Genomic DNA, 20,653 nt, shown 5'->3' with positions numbered 1-20,653 from the left:
AGTTACCAAAGGAATAGAGTATGTGGGGATCCAAAAAAATTTGGAAGTTAATTGAGGAATTTTTCGATTCAACAGTCGTTTTGAGGGAATATACCAAAAATATTTGCATATTATGAAATAAAGAAGGTTGCACCCAAATAGTTTCTTTGTATAAGTTTGTAGCACCTTAAACAAACTTATTTAGCCGTTTTTACCCAATTTTCATAAATTTTGTTGCTAAAATTATTTCAAATTAATTTTCAGTTAATCTATAAAGCTTATACGATTTTCAATGATTTCTTGAAAAATAATCTTGTTTTCGTTTTAGATACTGGATCTCATATTCTGTCTGGGACGATTGATCAGAAGCCAAACATTCAATATTCAAATAATACAGTTCTTACGCATTTACAACTATAAATGGATAGGTAGGTAAAAGAAAATTTGGATAGGAATAAAATACAATTAACCAATCATATCAAATAGGTATGTTTTTAAAATTTAAACTCTAGTATCTTATCATATAAAGTGATAAAGTTTTTTTGTCTGTAGCATAAGATTTCGGTAACTACTGAACCGATTGTATTCAACACGTTTAGGGAAGTTCCACATAGATACTTACTTGGGATACTTGATGTTGTAATTCTCTGTGTCCCCAGCTAGGTGCCCTGTGAGAATGTCTGATATTCTGTTAAACTCGTAACTGCATCCATTCAACTAACTTGTGCTTGAACTTTTTAACATCTGCTGTGTGTTTGATGTCTGAAGGAATTAGGTTCCAACCATCCACTACTCGCTCACAGAAAAAATTCCTTCTAACCTCTAGATTACACCTAGATTTAATTAGGTTTAGAGGTTCGGCTCGAGTTCTAGTTAGATTATTTTCTCTGTTTTGAACAAACTTCAGGCCACATTCTACATTTCCAATTTTATTGACAATTTTGTGAACTTGGGCCATGACAAACATTTTTCGGCGCTGCTCAAGGGTCCAGGGATTGAGCTCTGTCAATTTGTCTTCATAGGTTCTTGATGTTAGACCTGAGATCATGCCAATAGCTTTCTTTTGCACATTTTCCAGACTCTGTATGTCGAGAATAGACCACGGAGATTACATTGAGCTAGAAAACTCAAAATGTGGCCTTACAAACTATTTGTATAGCCTCAGAAAAATTACTTTATCTCTAAAGTGAAAACAGCAAGTTATTTGGCCCAAAACTGCTTTGGTTCTGCCAACACTTTCCTGAATATGTTGAGAAGGTTTAAGGTTTGAGTGAACACAGACTCCAATATCTCTCTTCTTTTTTACCTTAGATAGTTCAATGACATTTATAGTGTAATTAAATGACTGATTTCTTCTTCCAATGTGCATTACATTGCATTTTTTAATGTTGAATTCCATGCTCCAATCTTGGCTCCATTTAAAAAGTCTGTTCAGGCATTCCTGCAGGTTTTTAGCATCCTCCAGAGACTCAACAGTATTAGCAATTTTGGTATCATCAGCAAATTTTCTAATCATATTAATTCCAGCTGTAGCATCATCGATATCATTAATATATATTATAAACAGAAGTGGACCAAGCACATTTCCCTGTGGCACACCAGAAGTTACTGGATGGTTTTAGGCTATTTTATTTTTATTGGACCATTAGGATGGTTTTTTGGCTATTTTTACTGTCCTTCCCTACTAATATGAAAACAGAGCCCCTAGATTCTAGGGGTACATCTGCTAGTTAGTAAGAAAGTAGCTTTTTTTTATTTGAAAAAATTTTTTTTTACCTAGGTAGGTAATAAAAAAAGTTCTTATAAAGAACCACGTACATCTTAGTTTTGAAATATATATTTTCCCTTACAGGCATAGAAGAGTTGAGTATAGAGGGTTATCCGTATTTATTTTTTTCGTGTAGATTTAATATCTGAAGCCAGATTTTACAAAGGAGTTGCTGTTTTAGAGATATAAGGGGTAGTAAATAGCCCCTAAGTAAAAAAATATCGATACCGAGAACAAGCCTTTTAATTTTCACAAGAATAAACGCTTAGTGTAAAAATAATAAAATCAATTTTATTGATTAAAAAAATTATTATCATATTTTGTGTATTTTACAAAAAGCCTTTTAATAATATTGCCAAGGAATATAGAAAGATATTTGTTTACATTATGTAAACAGATGTTTTATAGATAATATTATTTTCCTTGGCAAAGTATATTTACTTATTATGGGGTACAATAAAGAGAATTATACACTGTAAGTACATATGTATACGTTACTATCGGCTACGCTAAAAGAGGCTTTTACGGACACTTGATGTAAAAGGGGTGGGGGAGGTTTAAAGATTCCTCTCCAAAAGTTTAAACCCTTTTACATACCTACATATTTTCTTTAACGAGATACATCACAAGATTTTATTTTGTTACATAACTAAATCTTGCTTAATTACTGTGCATGTTTATATGGTCTTACGTCCTTTAGTCAAACAACTCTTTAGACATAACTTTTGTGCGGAAGTCCTAACTTTGCCTGATAATAAGTTGCGCCTATTTTGGGCTAAGACATTCACCCTAATCCAACTATTTATGTCCCAAACCTGACATAGCAGCAGAAGGAACCACTTTTAACGTTTTTGGTTATTAGTTTAGTCTGATAACCTTCCCGACATCGAGCCGATGCAACAATTCCAGATTTGCAGACATTCTGTTACTTTTATACTTTGACTTATCTTAATGATTTGTATTTTTTCAGATAAATATAATGAGTAATAATAAAAGACCATTATTGCCCCCCCCGTACCATCAGAAGCCAATCTTTTATTGACAAAAACAGTTTATTGACAGTTTAGGTAAATTATCCTATTATATGAAGTAAAAAGTTTTTTTGTAGGCTTAAGATTTTGATAACTACTCAAATGTTTGAGTTCTTCCCACAAGGCAAGTTTGATTCAACTAGGTTCATTTTATTTTATTTCTGTTTTATTTGGAAATTAAATTCCAGGGATGGTTTAAGTCTATTTTTTCTCCTTCTCCAAAACTTCAATTAAAAGCCTCTAGTTTAGTTTCAATTGGTACGACCGCTAGTATTTTTATGGTCTTACTCTCTAAATATAAACTAGAACTAGGAATAAATATCCTGAAAAGTTTTATAAAATCGACAGCACATGAAAGTATATTAATATAGGATTAATGTTTCTAATCATGTTAAGTTCATATTTCCACGCTAAGACAATTAATATTTTAAAGTCACATGTTTAAAACTTTTATTATTAACGTTCTTCTAGTAAGGGGTCAAACTTTGTAACAAACGGCTTTGAACCTAAAATCTAGGCTAAGTCGTGACCGGTCAGAAAATTAGCCTGAAATTATCCAAAAACACATATTTAGCTTCCCCAAGATGAGTATTTTTTGAGATCTTTAGCTTCAGACAAAAAACTTTGTTTTTTATTTAGCAGTATTGTCAAGCATTGTTTCCGTCTGTACAATTTCGAAAGCATGTTGACTTTTTGCTCTTTTGACTTTGATTTTTTATGTGACTTTTGGAATAATGATTCCTAGGATCAAACAAATGTTATAATCGAATCATCTCTGTATTCAAGTCTAAAATATGTTTTTGATTAATGCTATCATGTTTTTTACTTCATTTGTCCTCCTTTTTTAGAGCTTCGCTTTTATGTAAGATGTCATCCTTGTTAGTAAAAAAATTGGGGAAAGAAATAGGGAGGGGAAAGGAATTCTTTCCTGCTGGCTTACCCTTCAAGTATAAAAATTCTTGTTTCCGATTCTTATTTTGTGTTTATTTCAGATGGTTGGGTGTGGTTGGTGTGGAGTCTGTATTAAGGTAATTTAAATTATTTTTTTTTAATTAAAGACTATTGTCAAATACCTTAGCTCAAATCTTGTGATATAAACCTTAAATTCTTATTTGTAATTCATGTTAGAATCGTCTTCTCATCTACATTAAATTCTTGCAAGAGTGTCAATTATAAATACATATTATTTAACTATTTCTTAATTGATCTCGCGAGCAAAGCATTTCTCTAACTAAGTCTTGATAGTCTCGCATTTATAAGTAATTATGCTCTCCGACAATTTACATTAATGTTTTATACGGACTGTTATTTATTTTTCGCCTCAATATTAGAAAGAACACCCTTATTGTTGATTTAGAGGACTTTCGTTCAAAAAAATATTTTGCTTTGCTTTTTGAATTTGTAATGTTTACATGGCTTTAAAAAATGATAATTTAAGCGAGCTAAGGAGTTTGTACAAAACATCTTTGCAGATGAGACAATTAAGATCTACATTTAAATAAGGGAGAGTGGGGGGGGGGGGGGGGAGTTCTGACACATTTGCGTAAACCTGGTGTATAGGCTTTATTTTTGAACTGAGAGGATAGATTATAAAAGATAAAATCATTCTTATATGATGAATTTCACGAATTTTTTAGATTTTTTGGATAGGGCCCCAGGTTCCGTAGCTGCAGGCCTCCAGGTGGTCTCTCTACAGGTAAAAATGAATAGAATTTTTTTTGATAGTTAGAGGTCAACTTATGAAACAATAGGTATGTATGTTTTTTCTTCAAATATGTAAATAACATTCATAAAGATGCATATTTTGTTTTATAAGTTGACCTCTAAATCTTAAAAACAGATTTTCTTCATTTTTAACCTGTACAGAGACCACCTGGAGGCCTGCAGCTCTGGAACCTGGAGGCCTATCCAAAAAATCTTAAAACTTCGTGAAATTCATCATATAAGAATATGCATATTTTTTCTTCAAATATGTAAATAACATTTTTAACCTGTACAGAGACCACTTGGAGGCCTGCAGCTCCGGAACCTGAAACTTAAAACTTCGCGAAAGTCATCAAGTAAGAATGATTTTATCTTTAATAACCTATCCTCTCAGTCCAAAGATAAAGCCTACACACCAGGTTTACGCAAATGTGTCAAAACTCCACCCCACCTTGTTGAGGGGTAGTTACAACTTATTCAAGGAGCAATGATTATTTCTCGCATCGTATTATAAACAGCTTTCCGTGGATATAGAATGTACAATTATGATATTAAAACCAGTTTTTTTTAGCCCCGAGGTGCCGAAGGAGCAATAATAGTTATTTCTCCTATTGTATTATAAACAGCTTTCCGCGGATATAGAATGTACAATTATGATACTAAAACCATTTTTTTTTTAGCGCCGAGGTGCCGAAGGCACGGGCTAAAAAACTGGTTTTATTCTTATGATTGTACATTTTTATATTCATAGAAAGCTGAATATAATACGATGCTAGACATAGTTTTTTTGTATGGATGAGAACCGGTTCCTATCCACCGGATTCGAATGAATACGAGTATAGTTATTTCTCGTATCGTATTATGAACGGCTTTCCGCGGATATAGAATGTACAATGATAAGATTAAAACTAGTTTTAATCTTATCATTGTACATTTCTATATTCGTATAAAATTGGATATAATACGATGCTAGACATAGTTTTTTCGTATGGATGAGAACCGGTTCCTATCCACCGGATTCGAATGAATACGAGAAAAATCTTTCTATTTTCTTTTCCATGAAAACACTAAAGTAGTAAGGCAAATTAGCTATAAACCATCTGACAACATACAATTAGATTGCTTGACCTTTGTATGGAATTCCTTTATGCGAGTTGTTGTATACTTTCTTACTTTCCCATTTTATTGGAAACAATTTTATTTATATTTATATTCTTTTTAAAAGCGAAGCTTTTCTATAATTAGAGTCGGTCCGTCCGTGCGTCCGAGATAGATAGCTTTTATTCGTTAATTTAGGCATGTTAGAATTGTCCTATCGATTCCAAACTTTGTATGATGATTCCTGTAGTAGTTAGGTACGATTTAGAAAGCGTAGCAACTCTATAATCATTACCAGAATGTCCGTACGTCCATTTTAAACATGTTGATTTTTCTACTTTTTTAACAACAAATTTTTATGTGATCTAAATATCCGTTTGATCTGATTTTTGGTATATTGATTCCTGGAACAACAAAGAACAATATTTTAAGCGAAGCAACTCTATAATCAAGTCCTAAAAATGTAAGTATGTCCATAAACATTATCCTGTATCAAGCAGTTTTTCAACAAATTTACTTACAATTTTGCCTCGACTCTTATACTTCTATATTCTGATTATTCAGTTCAGACACTATACAAGTGTTAATGTCCGTTTGTCCTACCGTTTCAGTGCTTCGCTTTTATAGATGTTGTCATCCTTGTTAAGTATATACTCGTATGTGTTGAACTATGGTAAAAGTCGGATCATTTGTCCCAAAACTTCTAGGAAATTTTAAGAATGTTTAAAGAAGGTTTAAGTGTAACAGCCAATAGTTGTGTGAGAGAGGCACAATTTACATTAGAAACCATATTTTCTGGTTTATTCCTTAGATATCTTGAACAATATCTTAATATGTTTTGATGGATATAAATATTTTATTATTATTATTTAAACTTTATTATTAGAATATAAATTATAAAATGAGACATAGTGATAAAAATCAAAGCATAATACAAATACGAGTAAAATAAGATAAAAATAAATAAGGATTGGTGAATTCATTGTTTGACAAGGTTTATTGCGTCATCAATCGCCCCCTCCATAGGTTCCCTGGTGTCAGCCTCGTTTTTGGTCAGTAACCCCTTCATGGTCAGGTAACTGCTGAAAGCTGGCATCCTGGAGGGCGTGTTAGTCTGTTTTCTAGGTTTACGCTGAAGTGAACCCAGAAAGAAATTGGCGCAAGCTTTGTAGGCTGAAGGGGTCAGGTGAACCCCATCGACCAGACAGTTTTTGTCAAAATTTCTACCAAAAATGTTTTGGTACTCCAGGAATTCGCATCTCTCTGGTAGAACGAGGCTTGCCTGCAGATACTTGTTGAAAAGATTTGCATAGCCAGTCATTGAGATCCGCTGGTTCTCACTGTCTAGGACAGAATGTTCCTGTAGGCCACAACATTGAGTGATGTGTCTAGGGAAGGGTCCTAGAATAAACACCCTTCCCTTGAAGTGCTGCGCCAGGAAGATTGACAGCTTATTGGTGTCTAGAATCAACTGGTCCATCTGCTGGTCTGACAGGATCATTGGGTTAGTTAAGTGGTACACTCTCTTACCATTCTGTAGCATGTCCATCCAGAAGTTGTCCTTGTTTAACATGTGGTTTCCCAGGAAATGTAAGAACAGAACATCTTCTTCTTTCCCAGCTGCTAGGAAAGAGTGGTCTTGGTTCCAGAAGAAGCCTAGGTAATCACCTCCCTTACAGCAGGAGACAACCTGAACACCCTTGGTGAGGCAGAGATCTTGTAGAAAGGGTTTAGTCTGCTGCATTATGGAGCTACCGAGTAGAAACACGATTCTGCCACTGTTAATATCCAATCTGGAGCCAGATCTGAGACCAGCAAATAAGGAATCTTTGCTTGGAGTTACAACAGCTGTTGCTGTTGGGTTCAATTCCACATGGGCAGCAGACACCGACTGTAATAAGGATACAAGGAAAGTCTCCTCAATATTCCTGGGCATTCCATAGCTCCAGTCTCCACTGCAACCCTCTGAGAATTGGCCATCACAGCGTGCGTACATTCCCCCCACCTCCTGTACGCAAATTGGGGGGGAAGGAATGGTACAGACAGCTGCACCATGCTGTTCAAGAGTGGAAGTGAGGGGTTGCCAGAGTGAGTATTTAGCATTTTTACCTCCTGCACTGTTACCAAAATGACACACTTGCAGGTGTGAGTTCAGCTGCTTGATTGAAATTAAGCTGTCCAAGCCATAGCCAGTCGGGAATGGTGGAATAGAAGGTAATATATGCAGGTTGTAAGTTGCGGCCCACTCTGAAAAGCTCAACAGCTGAGCCCAGTATGTTGTGTGGCCAACCTTCATAAGCAGGGTGAGAAGGAGACATACACCTATTGACCCACTCTGTATCCTTAGTCCAGCCTTGAAGTGTCTAATCAGCATATTTTGTAGGTCAGTAAAAGTTCCGGACTCCACACGAATAACAGGACAGCAATCTTGTTTCAGACCAACAAGGACTGGACAGTGTTGATCACCAAGGAGAAAGACTCTTGCCGAGTTGTTTATGTTGTGACTATTACCCATAACATCACACGAGAAACATGCTCCTCCAAAGAACGTACAGGTCACCTTTGTAGTGGCTGCCAGTCCTGAGACCAAGAATTTTGGTTTGGGTAGAATCAAGCCCATTCGTTGCAGGCGATTGTCCTTGTCAAAAACAGGAAGTTTGTCGTTGGTGAACGCTTGTCTGGAAACTAGAAGTTGACCGTTGAGGTTTAATGTACAAATGTAAAAATCCTTGTCTGAGGGAAGTTGCAATTTAGAGTTCTGATTGCTGGGAGCTATTTGGCGACGTTCCTCTCCACCACTGATTTCATTACGGCGGCTACGGTTGTGTCCAGCACCTCCACCAGAACTGCGGCCACGAACACGCTCGAGGTGGCCTCCTTCTCCCACACCAGCACGCCCAAATCGCCGAGGCTGGAAATTCTCCTGGTCACGTCTGTGCTCAGCAACTGAAATAAGAAGAGAGAGTTAATTTTTTTTACAAAAGAAAAACACAACAATTTAAGAGGAAGAGAGTTAAGATTTAAAAAGTTTGACGAGACATTGTACAACAAGGTACTTAAAGGTAAACTACAAAGGTTAAGACAGGATAATTATTTTTAAAATAAAAGAAAACAGTTTGTAGCCAAAGTTATTTATGACTGATATTCATCCGTTCATTTAACATTGCAAATAAGAGAAGATAGATTTAGCGTAACCCCCCCCCCCCGCCCCCATTTCCCCATGAAATCATTCCTATAGAATAAAGAAAAAGTTTAACAATAACAGGGTTTGGTGCTCTGTAACAGAAAAAATTAGAGGGTGGGATTTTTCAAGGTTCAATGGACAACAATAAACTCTGAAGGAAACTGAAATCAAAAGAAATTAAAAAAAACAAAACATTTTTGTTTATTAATTAGTAGCGTGGCTTCTCCAAAGCTGACCTTAGCCGTATGTACATACATTCAATATTGTAACTAAGAGATATGCAAAGTTAAGCGGAAAAAATTGTATACAATGTAGAGGGACAGGTAAAAGCTTCTGTTAAAGACATAAAGTTTTTATTATGATTTAGATAAAGAAAATAGCTTATTTTCTCTTCACCTCCCCTCATAATCCAGCTAATAGTTTTATTAAACTAAAACCCAAATATAAATTTTAGCGCTGTTCCATCTCGCCCCACCCTTCACCCTTTCATCATTTAATTAATATATCAACCTGGGTCAAAGATTATTTTAGAAAACTTCTTACTATAACTGCCATTTTTTAAATACAGTTTCCTGTAATTAGAGATAAAACAAATAAGATTAACCATCAAGGGTGTCTTTCTTTTCCTGGCACAGCTGTAAAGAAAATAATTAAACATTAAGATTTCTATATTAAGAATAAAAATTACAAAATCTGGTAGATAAGAGGGTGCTCCTATTAAAAGATTTTCCATAGAAAAGTTAAAGTTTGTCACCTTTAAATTATTATTAAAATAATTATTTGCTAGTGAAATAGTGGTTGGGCAGTCTATAAAAAAATGTTTGATAGTTTCCCTTTGAGCAGGTAATAGATTGTATTGTTCACAAAAAGTACAGTTGGGGGAGATATTATGATTTATTTTTGATAAATGACATTTATATTTATTGGTATTATTAAGATGTTTTAGGCCAAATTCTCTAATTTGAATGGGTATGAAACTATGATTCCAAACATTAAGCCACTTTTTTTCTCTCTCTACATCCACTACCCTGGAATCAGTCCATGAGTATCTGGATTTACTTGTATAAATTTTTGCAATATCTACATCATCATAGAATAGGTATTTTCTAAAAATTTTTGACTTCAAGTTTTTTTTCTTAAAAAAATCTTCTAGACATAGGTAAGGTTCTTGAATTTTAGAACTAAATTTATTTAAACTGTGTCTAAAAATGCTTGAGAGTCTAAAGAATTCCATGACGTTGATTACCAAATTGTTTTTAAATTGAAAAGCTTCCCTGTCAAGACATTTGTGTTCATCATTGATAATGTCGACAATTCTAAGGGTAGTAAGTATCTCTCCAAACCTTTCCCAGGTATGATTTGTGAAAATAGTCCTGTTAAACTTGTTATTTAAGGCATCAGTAAAAAGGGGATTGTCATAGATTCTCATATCTAAGATGTTAGAATGGTTTAACCAGTAAGAAGTAGAAAATTCCTTGTATGAAGAGATAATTCTGTGTAAGATTGGGTTTAAATTCTGGTCAATATTATTAGTATAATAGAACTTATCATTGATATTAAGTGCAGCATGACGTAGTTCAGAGCTCCAAGAATCCTTTATGTTTAAAGATTTTTTGAAAAGCAATAAATCTAAAGATTTTAAGAAAGTTCTAGGTTTTGTTAAACCAAGCCCTCCCTTGGAAACAGGTGTAAAGATCTTTGATTTTGCTATTGGTGTCCCTTGATTAAGGAAGCTAATAATTAATTCCTCTACATTCTTTAGGAATAAATCAGGTACATTTAGCACAGAACCTATATAATTCAATTGAGGAAAAATAAACGTTTTTATAACGTTTACCTTTCCAGGTATGCTTAGACCAAAAATACCCCAAAAGTTCCTTATCTTGATTATTTTTTCAAAACATCTATCCCAATTTAAATGCATTCTTTCAAGTTTATGATCAAAAATGATACCCAACATCTTGAAAGAGTCAACTATTTCAAAACCTAGATTATTACAAGAGATGTTGAAACCATTATTTACCCTATCCCCAATAAGACAAATTTTTGTTTTTGTTCTATTAATTTTGAGACCAGATAGATTACCAAAGTCAGTTAAAATAGAGTTGCAGATTTCAACATTTTCCTGAGTAGGACTAAAGAACAAATCCAGGTCATCTGCAAAAGCTGCCAAAGGGTCAGCTTCCGCAGAAGTCTCATCAGAATTAAAGGGGATTTCCTTAGGAATGTGTAATTCTTCACATAGAACAATTTTTAAGATTAGTGGATTAAGACTAATTTTAAAGATGTCTGGACTAGGTCTATCTCCTTGAAGAGTCCCTACATTAAAACAGAAATTTTCAGTAATTCCTTCTGCAGTTGCTATATGTCCATATCTATTGTTTAGGCAAGTACTTAAGAAATCGATAAAAAAAGGTCCAAAGTTGTGGAATCTAAATGCTTCTAAAATGTACTCATGACCTATTGCATCAAATGCTGAAGAAAAATCCAAATTAAGTACAGCAAGTGGTGTATTGGATTTGATTGACTTATTAATGGTTTCAAAGGTGTAAATGAGACCTTCTTGAATGCAGTATTTGGAACTGTAACCCTTCTGAGCTTTATAACATAGCTTGTCTACAAATTTTTTTAATCTGTTTACAAGAACACCACTAAAAAGTTTGTACAGATGAGTTAAATTTGCTATTGGACGAAGAGATTTAATTTTTGAGAGATCCAAATCCCCATTTTTTTCAATTAATTTTATCCGGGAACAACGCATAAGCTGATTTGTTGATTTTAAAGTAATCATCTTATTAAAGGCCACCCTAATAGGTGTTCTCAGAAAAGACCAAAATTTTTTTATACATTTTATATGAATACCATCAGGTCCAATAGAAGAAGTAAGATTAGAGGTTTTTAGAGATAGGTCAAGTTCAGTGTCTGTAATTTCCCCCTCGAGAGAATCCCTTTCAATATCAGTTAATTTGTGTTGCTGGACCAATGGATGATTCCTAAAATTGCCCAAAAAAGTTTGTATGTTAGAACTTAAAGGGAATGGATTTTCAAACTTTGATTTGAAATGATCAACTAAGTACTTATCTCTAGCCTGTAAGTCTAAAAATCTTTGTCCATTATTGTCTGTTAGAGAAGCTAAGCAGTTTTTATTTGAAGAGTTTTTAAGAATTTTTACAAAAGGTTTACTTGCCTTTTCTAAGTTCAAAATATTGAAAAATTTAGAATCTTGAATTAAAGCTATGCATTCTACATCTTCAAAAGAGGATAGTTGAGATTCTATGTCATTAATTTCAGAGCTAACATCGTCATAATGATAACGTAAGTTTTTTAAACTGTAAAGTTTTTTTTTTAATTCATTTTTATAAGCTGATGCTTTACTTTTGTAATGACTTTGAAAAGAAATGATACTGTTCTTAATATTCATTAATAAAATATCTAAAAAAATCTCAGGTGAAGTAGTGCATGGAAATAAGTAGCAATCTTCAATTGTGGGAAAGTTTGAACATAAATCCGTAATAGTGGCTTCTTTAATATTAATCCAATTAATAACGAGTGAATCCTGATTGAATTTAGAGTTAAGTAGCGCAACTTTTTCCATATGTAGAATACTTATTCTGGTGAGACATTCTTTAAGGAAAGCCTTATTTGGTAAATTAAAATATTCTATGATTGTTTCATAGATATTGTATTTTACAGACTCAAAAAGACCGCTTATATCAAGAATCTTAGTGTCAATCGTTTTGACATGGAATCTTAAATTTTTTTTCGTTGAAAGTGCAACAGTTTTATGGTCAAGTAACTTTAGTTTGCTAGGTAAATATTCACATTTATCGATAATGTCAATAAGATTGGGGGAAATTAAAAAATGATCTATCCTACTCCTATTTTCCCTTAGATTACCAAAAGGTATGTAGCTGAAATCAATTAAATCAGGATTTAATAACCGGAATATGTCAATTGCAAAGTTAGTTTTGGTCCAATTAAAAAGTTCAATACAATTTTGATAGTTTGGAAGTGAATTCATGCAAAAAGTATCTAAGTTACCTAGGGATTGATTTAAACTGGCTGGGGTTAAAGTAGGGATGCAATTCATGTCCCCCCCTAAGATATAGAAATCGATTCCTAAGTCAATAATTTTTGCTTTAACTTGTTGAAAAAAATGTTTATTTTGGCTCTCAGTTGGGCCATAGACAGAAGCCAATAGAAGCCGAAAGTTGTTTATAACTACATCAATTATTAAAATATTTTGACATTCTGAACGTAAAATCTTAATTATTTTGTAATCAATGCTATTTTTTATTAATATACCAACTCCCCTATTATTTTTAGAACTATTAAGAATCATGGAATAATTTCCGAAATTGTTACAACTAAAGATTTTTTTCAGAACATTTTTATCAGAGTTTCCTAAACGAATATCTTGAAGGAGAAAAAAATCTGCATTCTGTTTAAGTATAAAGTTTATTTTATAGTTAAATTTGTCTGTTTTAAAATTGAAATTATCCTTAGTTGTAACATTTAAGGAATTCAAGTTCTGTGAACGAAAATTAAGATTTTTTAGAACTGTAATATCTCTCGAGTATTGATCATTACCAATAGAGTTTACTTTTTCTTCTAAAAAATTTATGTTAGTCATTATTAAAAAATAATAAGACGAGAATTATTGCAAGATTCAAGAATTCATTGAATGTAATAAAATTATGATGAATTGAGTGCAAGATGAAAATTGGTAAAGAAAAGATTAAATGAACAAAATATTTAAATGAAAACGTTGGGGGGCATAGAGCAATAAGTATGTTTTCACAAAAATGTACAAAAAACTTGGCATTGCAACTATCAAAAAAGAATGAATGGAGGTAGTAATATAAAAAGCTAAAATCTATTTGAATTATAAGATGAAACTTATAAATAAGAGAACCATAAAATAAAAAACATAATGAATAGAGTAGTAAGAAATCAACTGAAAAACCTAAAACATAGTTATTAACAATTCTCCTACCTTCAGAATAGGGTTGGTTTCTATGCTGAGTCCTATGATGACGGTATTTATAGCCTAAGTTAATAAAAATACACAAATTAGTTTTTTGCGGTTTTGCGTGAGCTTTTTTAAAGATATAATTGAAATAAAAGCAAAAGAATCCATTTCCGTAAGGGCAAAGAGAAGTATGAAAAAATACAGTAGGAAAGTTTTTTAAGCAAATACAATTGTTTTTAAATAACAAGGAGAAGTTTAAATTGATTAGATAGGATAATATTCCATAGAAAAAGACTGTAAAGATCAGGTTAGAATTATTCTCTAGAAAAAAATTAGATTTAGTAAAAAAGGATATTAAGTAAGTAAGATATAAAAATATGAAAATATAAAACATACCATTCATAATTTTCAAGATTATTTTCACAAGTTTTCCTGATGAGGTGTTGTATAAGAGTGAAGAGATGTTTAAATGATATATGTACACAGGGAGGGGGGGGTAGAGGGGTGAGGGGGGTTCTATAGGTCGGTGGTTAAGCTTGAATGAGCAAGGGGGACAAAGGGGTTGTTTAAGGGTGATAAAGGTGTTTTTTTTTATGAAATGGGTGGGGGTAGAAGGTAGACGGTGAAAATAGTGAAGTGTAGAGAAGAGTAACTTTGTTGGGGGGGGAGGGAGAAATATAGTGGATGAAGAAAGAAATAGGAAATGATATGCTAAAAGATACATTTTGACAAAACTAACAGGAGTGAAAATAGACATTAGGGCGCAATTTATAAGACAAAATATTCACTTTTGCAAATTTGTTCTCCCTTAAACTCAGATAGTAGACTATCATGCACTGGAGTTTTTACCGCCTCTAAAAACGTCCATCTCTTTTCCCCTGCATCTCTATAATGAATGTTAATTTTTTTCCCTGTTTCATAAGATGGTCTAATCATAATTTGCTTCCCATTTAAATCTATGTTTGTATTTTTAAAGGTACTCAGTTGATTTCTCATACAAGTAATGCTTTTCATAAGATTTTTTGGCCAGTGGAAAGCTGTGGAGAAGCCATTTTTCCTTAGTACTTTTTCCATAGCGTCTTTATTATCTTTGCTTTTAAGTTTGATTAGGAGGGGAGCTGTATGCTTGTCATCTTTAAATACCGTTGTTTTGCCAAGGGAAATAATTTGAGCATCCTTAATAATCAACTTAATGTCATCTTTCTCTCTAAGAATTTCCCTTGCCCTTTTGGAAATTTCAGCTGGATCAGATATTTTTTTTCCAAAATCCAAATCTAAAATCTTGCACTGCTTGCCAGACTCTTTCAGGTCCAAGCAAGATTGTTCATAGGCAGAAGATTTCTCAACAGAGGTAACAATGTTACCTCCAGCACAATTCCTATCAATGACCTTAGAGTGCTTATCAATAACGCTGTCCTGTTTATCCCCCCGCTGGACCAAGCAGTCAAGTTTTTCGGCCATGTCAAATTGTAGAGAAGCGGCGCTATTCAGGATGGTTTTGATACTGTTAAAAAGGTCATGGTTTGGATGTTCCTTGTTGAAAACAAGGTCAGCCTTTTCCATAACACTCGTGACAAGCGTCCAATGTTCAAAAGCACGGCCAACATAAATGCCATGATTCGGTTTGTCCTCTGGACAGGTGATAGCCTTAGATTCCATTGCCCTATCACTAGATTCGCTACGAGCCCGCTTTGATAGAGTCCTATGACGTGGGGGGGTGAATTTTCTAAGAGCATCACTGTATGTAAGTGTAGGTTGCATTGTACCCATTGCAAGAAAAGTTAATCAAAATTAAATCACTTATCTTATTTTAATGAGCCACAGAGAGTTGTGAGGAACTAACTCGAGCAGAGCTTGGAGGAGATCTTCACAGTAAGAAGGGTTGACACCAACTGAGTAAGAAGGGTTGACACCAACTGAGTAAGAAGGGTTGACACCAACTGAGTAAGAAGGGTTGACACCAACTGAGTAAGAAGGGTTGACACCAACTCAGTAAGAAGGGTTGACACCAACTGCAGTAAGAAGGGTTGACACTATTTTAATTTAGGTCCGTTATCATCAAATCAAAGAGTATATGATACAATGTGTGTATTAGAAGTAAGTTTTATTTTTAGTAGCGAAGCTACTCTATAATTCACTTGTCCGCCAGTCCGTCAGTCCGTAACGCTATGGGGGAAATGGGATTTACTCAGCTCCTATAAATGATAGAAAGCTGAAATTTTTTGACAACATTCCCATCATTAAGGAGCACAATTAACTATAAAACATCAATGGCGGTCGGACGGCTTTTTAGCAGGTTTTAGGCTATTTTTTTATTTTCCACATTTTCCCTCATATCTTTGGTGTTTATGGTCCGATTTTCAAAATCTTTTCAGTTAGATATATCAAAATTAAATTTTCCGTCGTTTGGAGAACCAACAATGACGGTCAGACTGCCTTTTTGCAGGTTTTAGCTATTTTTATATTTTCTACATTTTCCCCCATATCTTTGGTGTTTATGGTCCGATTTTCAAACTTTTTTCAGTTAAAGATATAAAAATTAAATTTCCCATTGTTTGAAGAAAACAACAATGACGGTCAGACTGCCTTTTTGCAGGTTTTTGGCTATTTTTATATTTTTTACATTTTCCTCCATATCTTTGGTGTTTATTAATCGATTTTCAATTTTTTTCAGTTAAAGATATCAAAATTAAATTTCCCGTCGTTTGAAGAAAACAACAATGACCGTCAGTCCCATCCACGAAATTTTGTGCTTCGCTACTTATGGATGTTGTCATCCTTGTTTTTTTTATTTATTGGCAAGTGGGAGATGTTAATATTTCAACATAAGCAAACTTGAACTGTACATTTGTTAAACTAAAATTGGATTGTTATTTGACATATATCATAGAATTGCTGAGCTTTAATTTTGTGCCTAATTGTTACAGGAATCAATTTTCAACGTTTCCAATCAATATGACTAATCTTACATTAATTTATGGTGTACATATTAAACGAAAAATTGTGTATCGTATCCGTTACTGTCCGTATAAATCTGTCTACAATATGATGCCCTAAATTACTGTTCTAGACATAAAGAATTTAAAATTTTAATTCAATTATATTTTTAGGTCTTCAACATGATCAAGAAAGTTTCATAAAAGGAGAAAGACAAAAACACTGCAGTTATTTACAGCAATTTATGTTTTTTGCTGTGTTTTTTAATTTTGTCCTTGGTCTCGGCAAATCATTTTATGATAATGCACCAAAAAATGTTCAACATTTAAAAAAAAACATATAAAACCATGGTGAAATTGAACTTTTTATTCGATACCATATTATATTAAACATAAACATAGTATACTCAATAAAAAAATACCAAGAATAAATGCTAGAAAATGCTTAGAATCACTTGCTCTTGTTCGTGCATAGTCCCCTTTTATACAGCCGTTGTTTATTGACTGCTATGAAAAATTTCTGTCCTGTAACTTTCCTTCTTGGTTTAATTACATTGAGTTATGTCTAATACACACATTGTACCTTATACATATCTTTGTTGATTTATTTTTTAAAATAAATTCTTCTTATTGTTATTATTATATGTTTTATTAGAAAAGCTACTCTATAATGTAAAATGTCCGTATTAAAAATTTTAATTGACTCAGCTCCTATAAAAGACACAACTGAAACTTCTTTTCAACATTCCTATCAATATGAAATATAATCGCCTTACCACGTAAGGGCAGGATTCTCCTTCGATTTAGAATCATATAGAGAATCCAGAGAAACCTCTGCTTTTAATGGGATGCGAATGCGATACAATACCCAAGGATATTATGTTAAGTAACATCCATCAGAAAACCAACCCTTTGATTGCACGACCTTTGTCTTTGTCCTATTTCGGATATATGCTACTTAAGGGCTAAAGTTACTTTAAAGAATACAGGTGACCCCGCCAATTTCCACCACTGTCAACTATTTTCCCCCTATAAATAAATACAGTGCAGTGGGGGGGGGGGGGAGGGGGGGAGGGGAATTAAAATTCTTGTTTATCAAGATATATCTTACATTTAAGAGTTAAGACTAGGGGGCAAGGTGTCGCTTCGGGTACTAGACCTCTCTCCACGCACCTTGGAACATACATACAATACTTATGATTGCGGTGTAAAGCGTCGATTCACCCATCAGACAACCAACTCTCTGAGATGCACGACCTTTGTATTAGAAGTCCCAACTGTGCATGGTAGCGAGTTGCACCTGTTTTGGGCCAAGGCATTCCCTCACTCTAACTATTTACGTCGCGCATCTGAAATAGTAGCAGTGGGAACCATTTTTAACGTCTTCAGTTATAACGTGGTGTCGGACCGAGATTTGAACCTATCACCTTCCCGACGACGAGCGGATGCGCTACGTGTTGAGCCACGGTCGCGGGTTTTATCTTATATTTAGTGCTTATCAAATCTCCTGCGCTTCTGAATCTGAAGATATTAACACGACAACTTTTTTTTGTTGGTCAATAAAGAATATTTTTTTTTTTAGCAGCGACTGTGAATATCGGGAGCGGCATTCAACTCACTGTTTTTTATGTTAATTTTTTAGGGTTAGTTATGTGGGGAAATATAGAAGAAAAACTGGTCTGAAATGATTTTAATTGCATAATTCGGCTGTTTTTTTTTGTTAATTTATTATACTGACCCATCAAGATAAGACATAACCTATGTCCTAAAAAACAGAAGAAGCACTGAATTGAAGATATTCCTTGATACACAAAAAATTGGGTATAGTCCCTTTCGTGGCAACGCTCCTTAAGAGGCGTTTCTTAGTTTTTTTTCACAGTAGCTTTTCTCCTATTTCTAGCCCCTTAGGGGGCTCCAACCCTGCGCAATCACCTAACCCAATTTAATCTAAAATAACCTATCAAAAGCTATTTTAAAAATACGACAAATCGCCCCTTATGGGGCGTTGCTACGAGAGGGACTATTCACAAAAAATCTAAAATGACCAAGTTTCCCTGCAGGGTTAGTTAACAGTGGAATATTTTTTTATAAAACAAAATGGCTTCAAAATAACCTAATTCAGTGAGAAATGTAAAGAAAATTTATTTTTATTTGGTGGTGAAAAATGATGGTGAACAGTAGTCGCCAATATTCTTAAAGATAACTTTCGCCCTACAGAAGCTTAAATTCTAAAATAAATCCATGAATTATCCCCCTTGTCCAGCCCATTATTGTGCACAACCTCCTTTCCCGTAGTTCCCAGGGATTTTTATTATCAAAGATGAAAGGACAGGTAGCCTTTTTTACGCATTTCCTCATATCTCTTCAAAGTTTTTGTGGAATATGGTGTCAAAAAATTTCTCATTGTTTTCAGTATCAAGTATGTAATTTACATTGACTGTCATTCAACATACAAAATGGACGTATGAACATACAAATGACATGATAGTGTCCTAGATTGATTAGGATTGGTTAGATAATTTCAAAACTTCAAAATATTTTTCTAGCCCTACTGTGGACAGTTATATTTTTTTTGCTAAAATACCTACTTAGATTACTATCATAATTTGGGAAAAACGGAAATACAAATTACATGATGAGGACTCCAGGATCATACTATCTGCTGAACAGTAAAACATCCTGTATGTCTGGCGAAGGTTAAGCTAGTTTTCTGCGGAAATTGTTGTATTGTAATTCAAGGCATATATATTCTTATCATAATAAAATAACAGCGGACATAACACTCGACTTTGTATTAAAGGGGTAGTTACATGAAATGCATTTAAACTTGAATTTAATGAACTGCATATTTTTAATGTTAAATTGCTTAAACTACATTTATAGGGCATATATTTGAAAGAATTTCAATTTTTTACCATGTGGTTTTTAAAAAATCAAGACTTGAAATTATTCTATGAAAATAGCTGGCTTTTTTCACAAAAACAGCATGATGACTAATTTAGTGATAGTCTAATCGTTTGATAATTATTGTAATACGAAATTATATATGTTTGATAGCATATCTTTAACTTCTGCTTGAAATCATTTGTCTAAAATGCACTTCTTGCATCTATCCCTTTAATAGCATTCAGACCTTGCAATTGCACTGAACTAAAGCCTTCAACAAAAGACAGGATAGTAGGTATGAGAAAAATTTTCTATACTGAAATCATTTTTTTTCAATGTATTGAAGGGTGTCGCTAACCATTAAAATATATTTCTCCTTTACAGTGAAGATCCTGGGAAGGTTTTTATCTAATTGAGGATACAACCACCCTAGCAAGAGAAATCATCATAAAAGAATTACCTACCTATTCCAAAAAAAAACTTTCAAGTGTAAATAGAGGCCTCTAGGGGCGTAGCCAATAGAAAATATTATAGTTTATAAGGTTAATTATTGTTTTGTTGGTCCAAAGAGAGTTAATTTGGGAGAGAGTGCAAATAAAGTACTAAACCTTAACCAAGTAACCCATGACCGTGGCTCAACACATAGCGTCTACTCTCATCGTCTGGGGGGTGATAGGTTTGAATCTCGGCTTAACACTGCATCATAACTAAAGACATTAAAAATGTGTCCTACTGTTACTATGTCAGGTGCACAACATTAATAGTTTGAGTAGGGGGAATGTCTTAGCCCAAAAACAGGCACAACTCATTAACATGCACAGTTAGAACTACTAAGACAAAGGTTGCACATCAAAGAGTCAGTTGTCTGATGGGTGATACTTAACCTAATACCCCGGGTGTTTTGACAGAAAAGGAGACATTTAGCCCCCCTTAGTAATCCTGCCATTGCATTTGAGTGTCATGAACAGCATCCCCGCCCGTATGAGGTAACCCTCAATCAAGAACCAATAATGATTCCCTGACAATAACTAACAATATTAATTCAGCAGTTAATAAGATCTTGAGGTTCAAATAAATCTGATGAACAGGCAAAAA

The 20,653-nt window shown here is 33.8% G+C and overlaps 1 protein-coding gene and 1 long non-coding RNA gene across 12 annotated transcripts in view; both read left to right on the top strand.

Annotated features, from left to right (window-relative positions):
* LOC145326323 (nuclear transcription factor Y subunit alpha-like) overlaps positions 1-20,653 on the top strand; it is a 35,365-nt gene that overhangs the window by 5,540 nt on the left and 9,172 nt on the right. For 5 of the 9 annotated variants that reach the window (XR_013881848.1, XR_013881846.1, XR_013881847.1 and 2 more), the window contains one exon: positions 308-407. Coding sequence is in view for 4 of the 9 variants with exons in the window: in XM_080169616.1 (XP_080025742.1) it covers positions 308-399 (92 nt within the window). In the remaining 5 variants the exon portion in view is untranslated. Of the gene's footprint in view, positions 1-307; positions 412-20,653 lie in introns of all 9 variants that reach the window. The other 4 variants (XM_080169616.1, XM_080169614.1, XM_080169615.1 and 1 more) reach the window with 1 other exon arrangement.
* On the top strand, positions 2,716-17,310 carry LOC145326320 (uncharacterized). Of its 3 annotated transcripts, none has more exons than XR_013881840.1 (5): positions 2,716-2,814; positions 3,771-3,806; positions 4,778-4,838; positions 15,784-15,833; positions 16,847-17,310. It is a non-coding gene; the product is annotated as an uncharacterized LOC145326320 (long non-coding RNA). The 3 variants fall into 3 exon arrangements; XR_013881842.1 differs by lacking the exon at positions 4,778-4,838 and adding an exon at positions 4,416-4,474; XR_013881841.1 differs by lacking the exon at positions 4,778-4,838.

This window comes from Acartia tonsa, chromosome 8 (assembly GCF_053477335.1).
Source record: "Acartia tonsa isolate MP-2025a chromosome 8, ASM5347733v1, whole genome shotgun sequence".
NCBI lineage: Eukaryota > Metazoa > Arthropoda > Copepoda > Calanoida > Acartiidae > Acartia > Acartia tonsa.
This window is presented reverse-complemented; position numbering and strand designations above follow the sequence as displayed.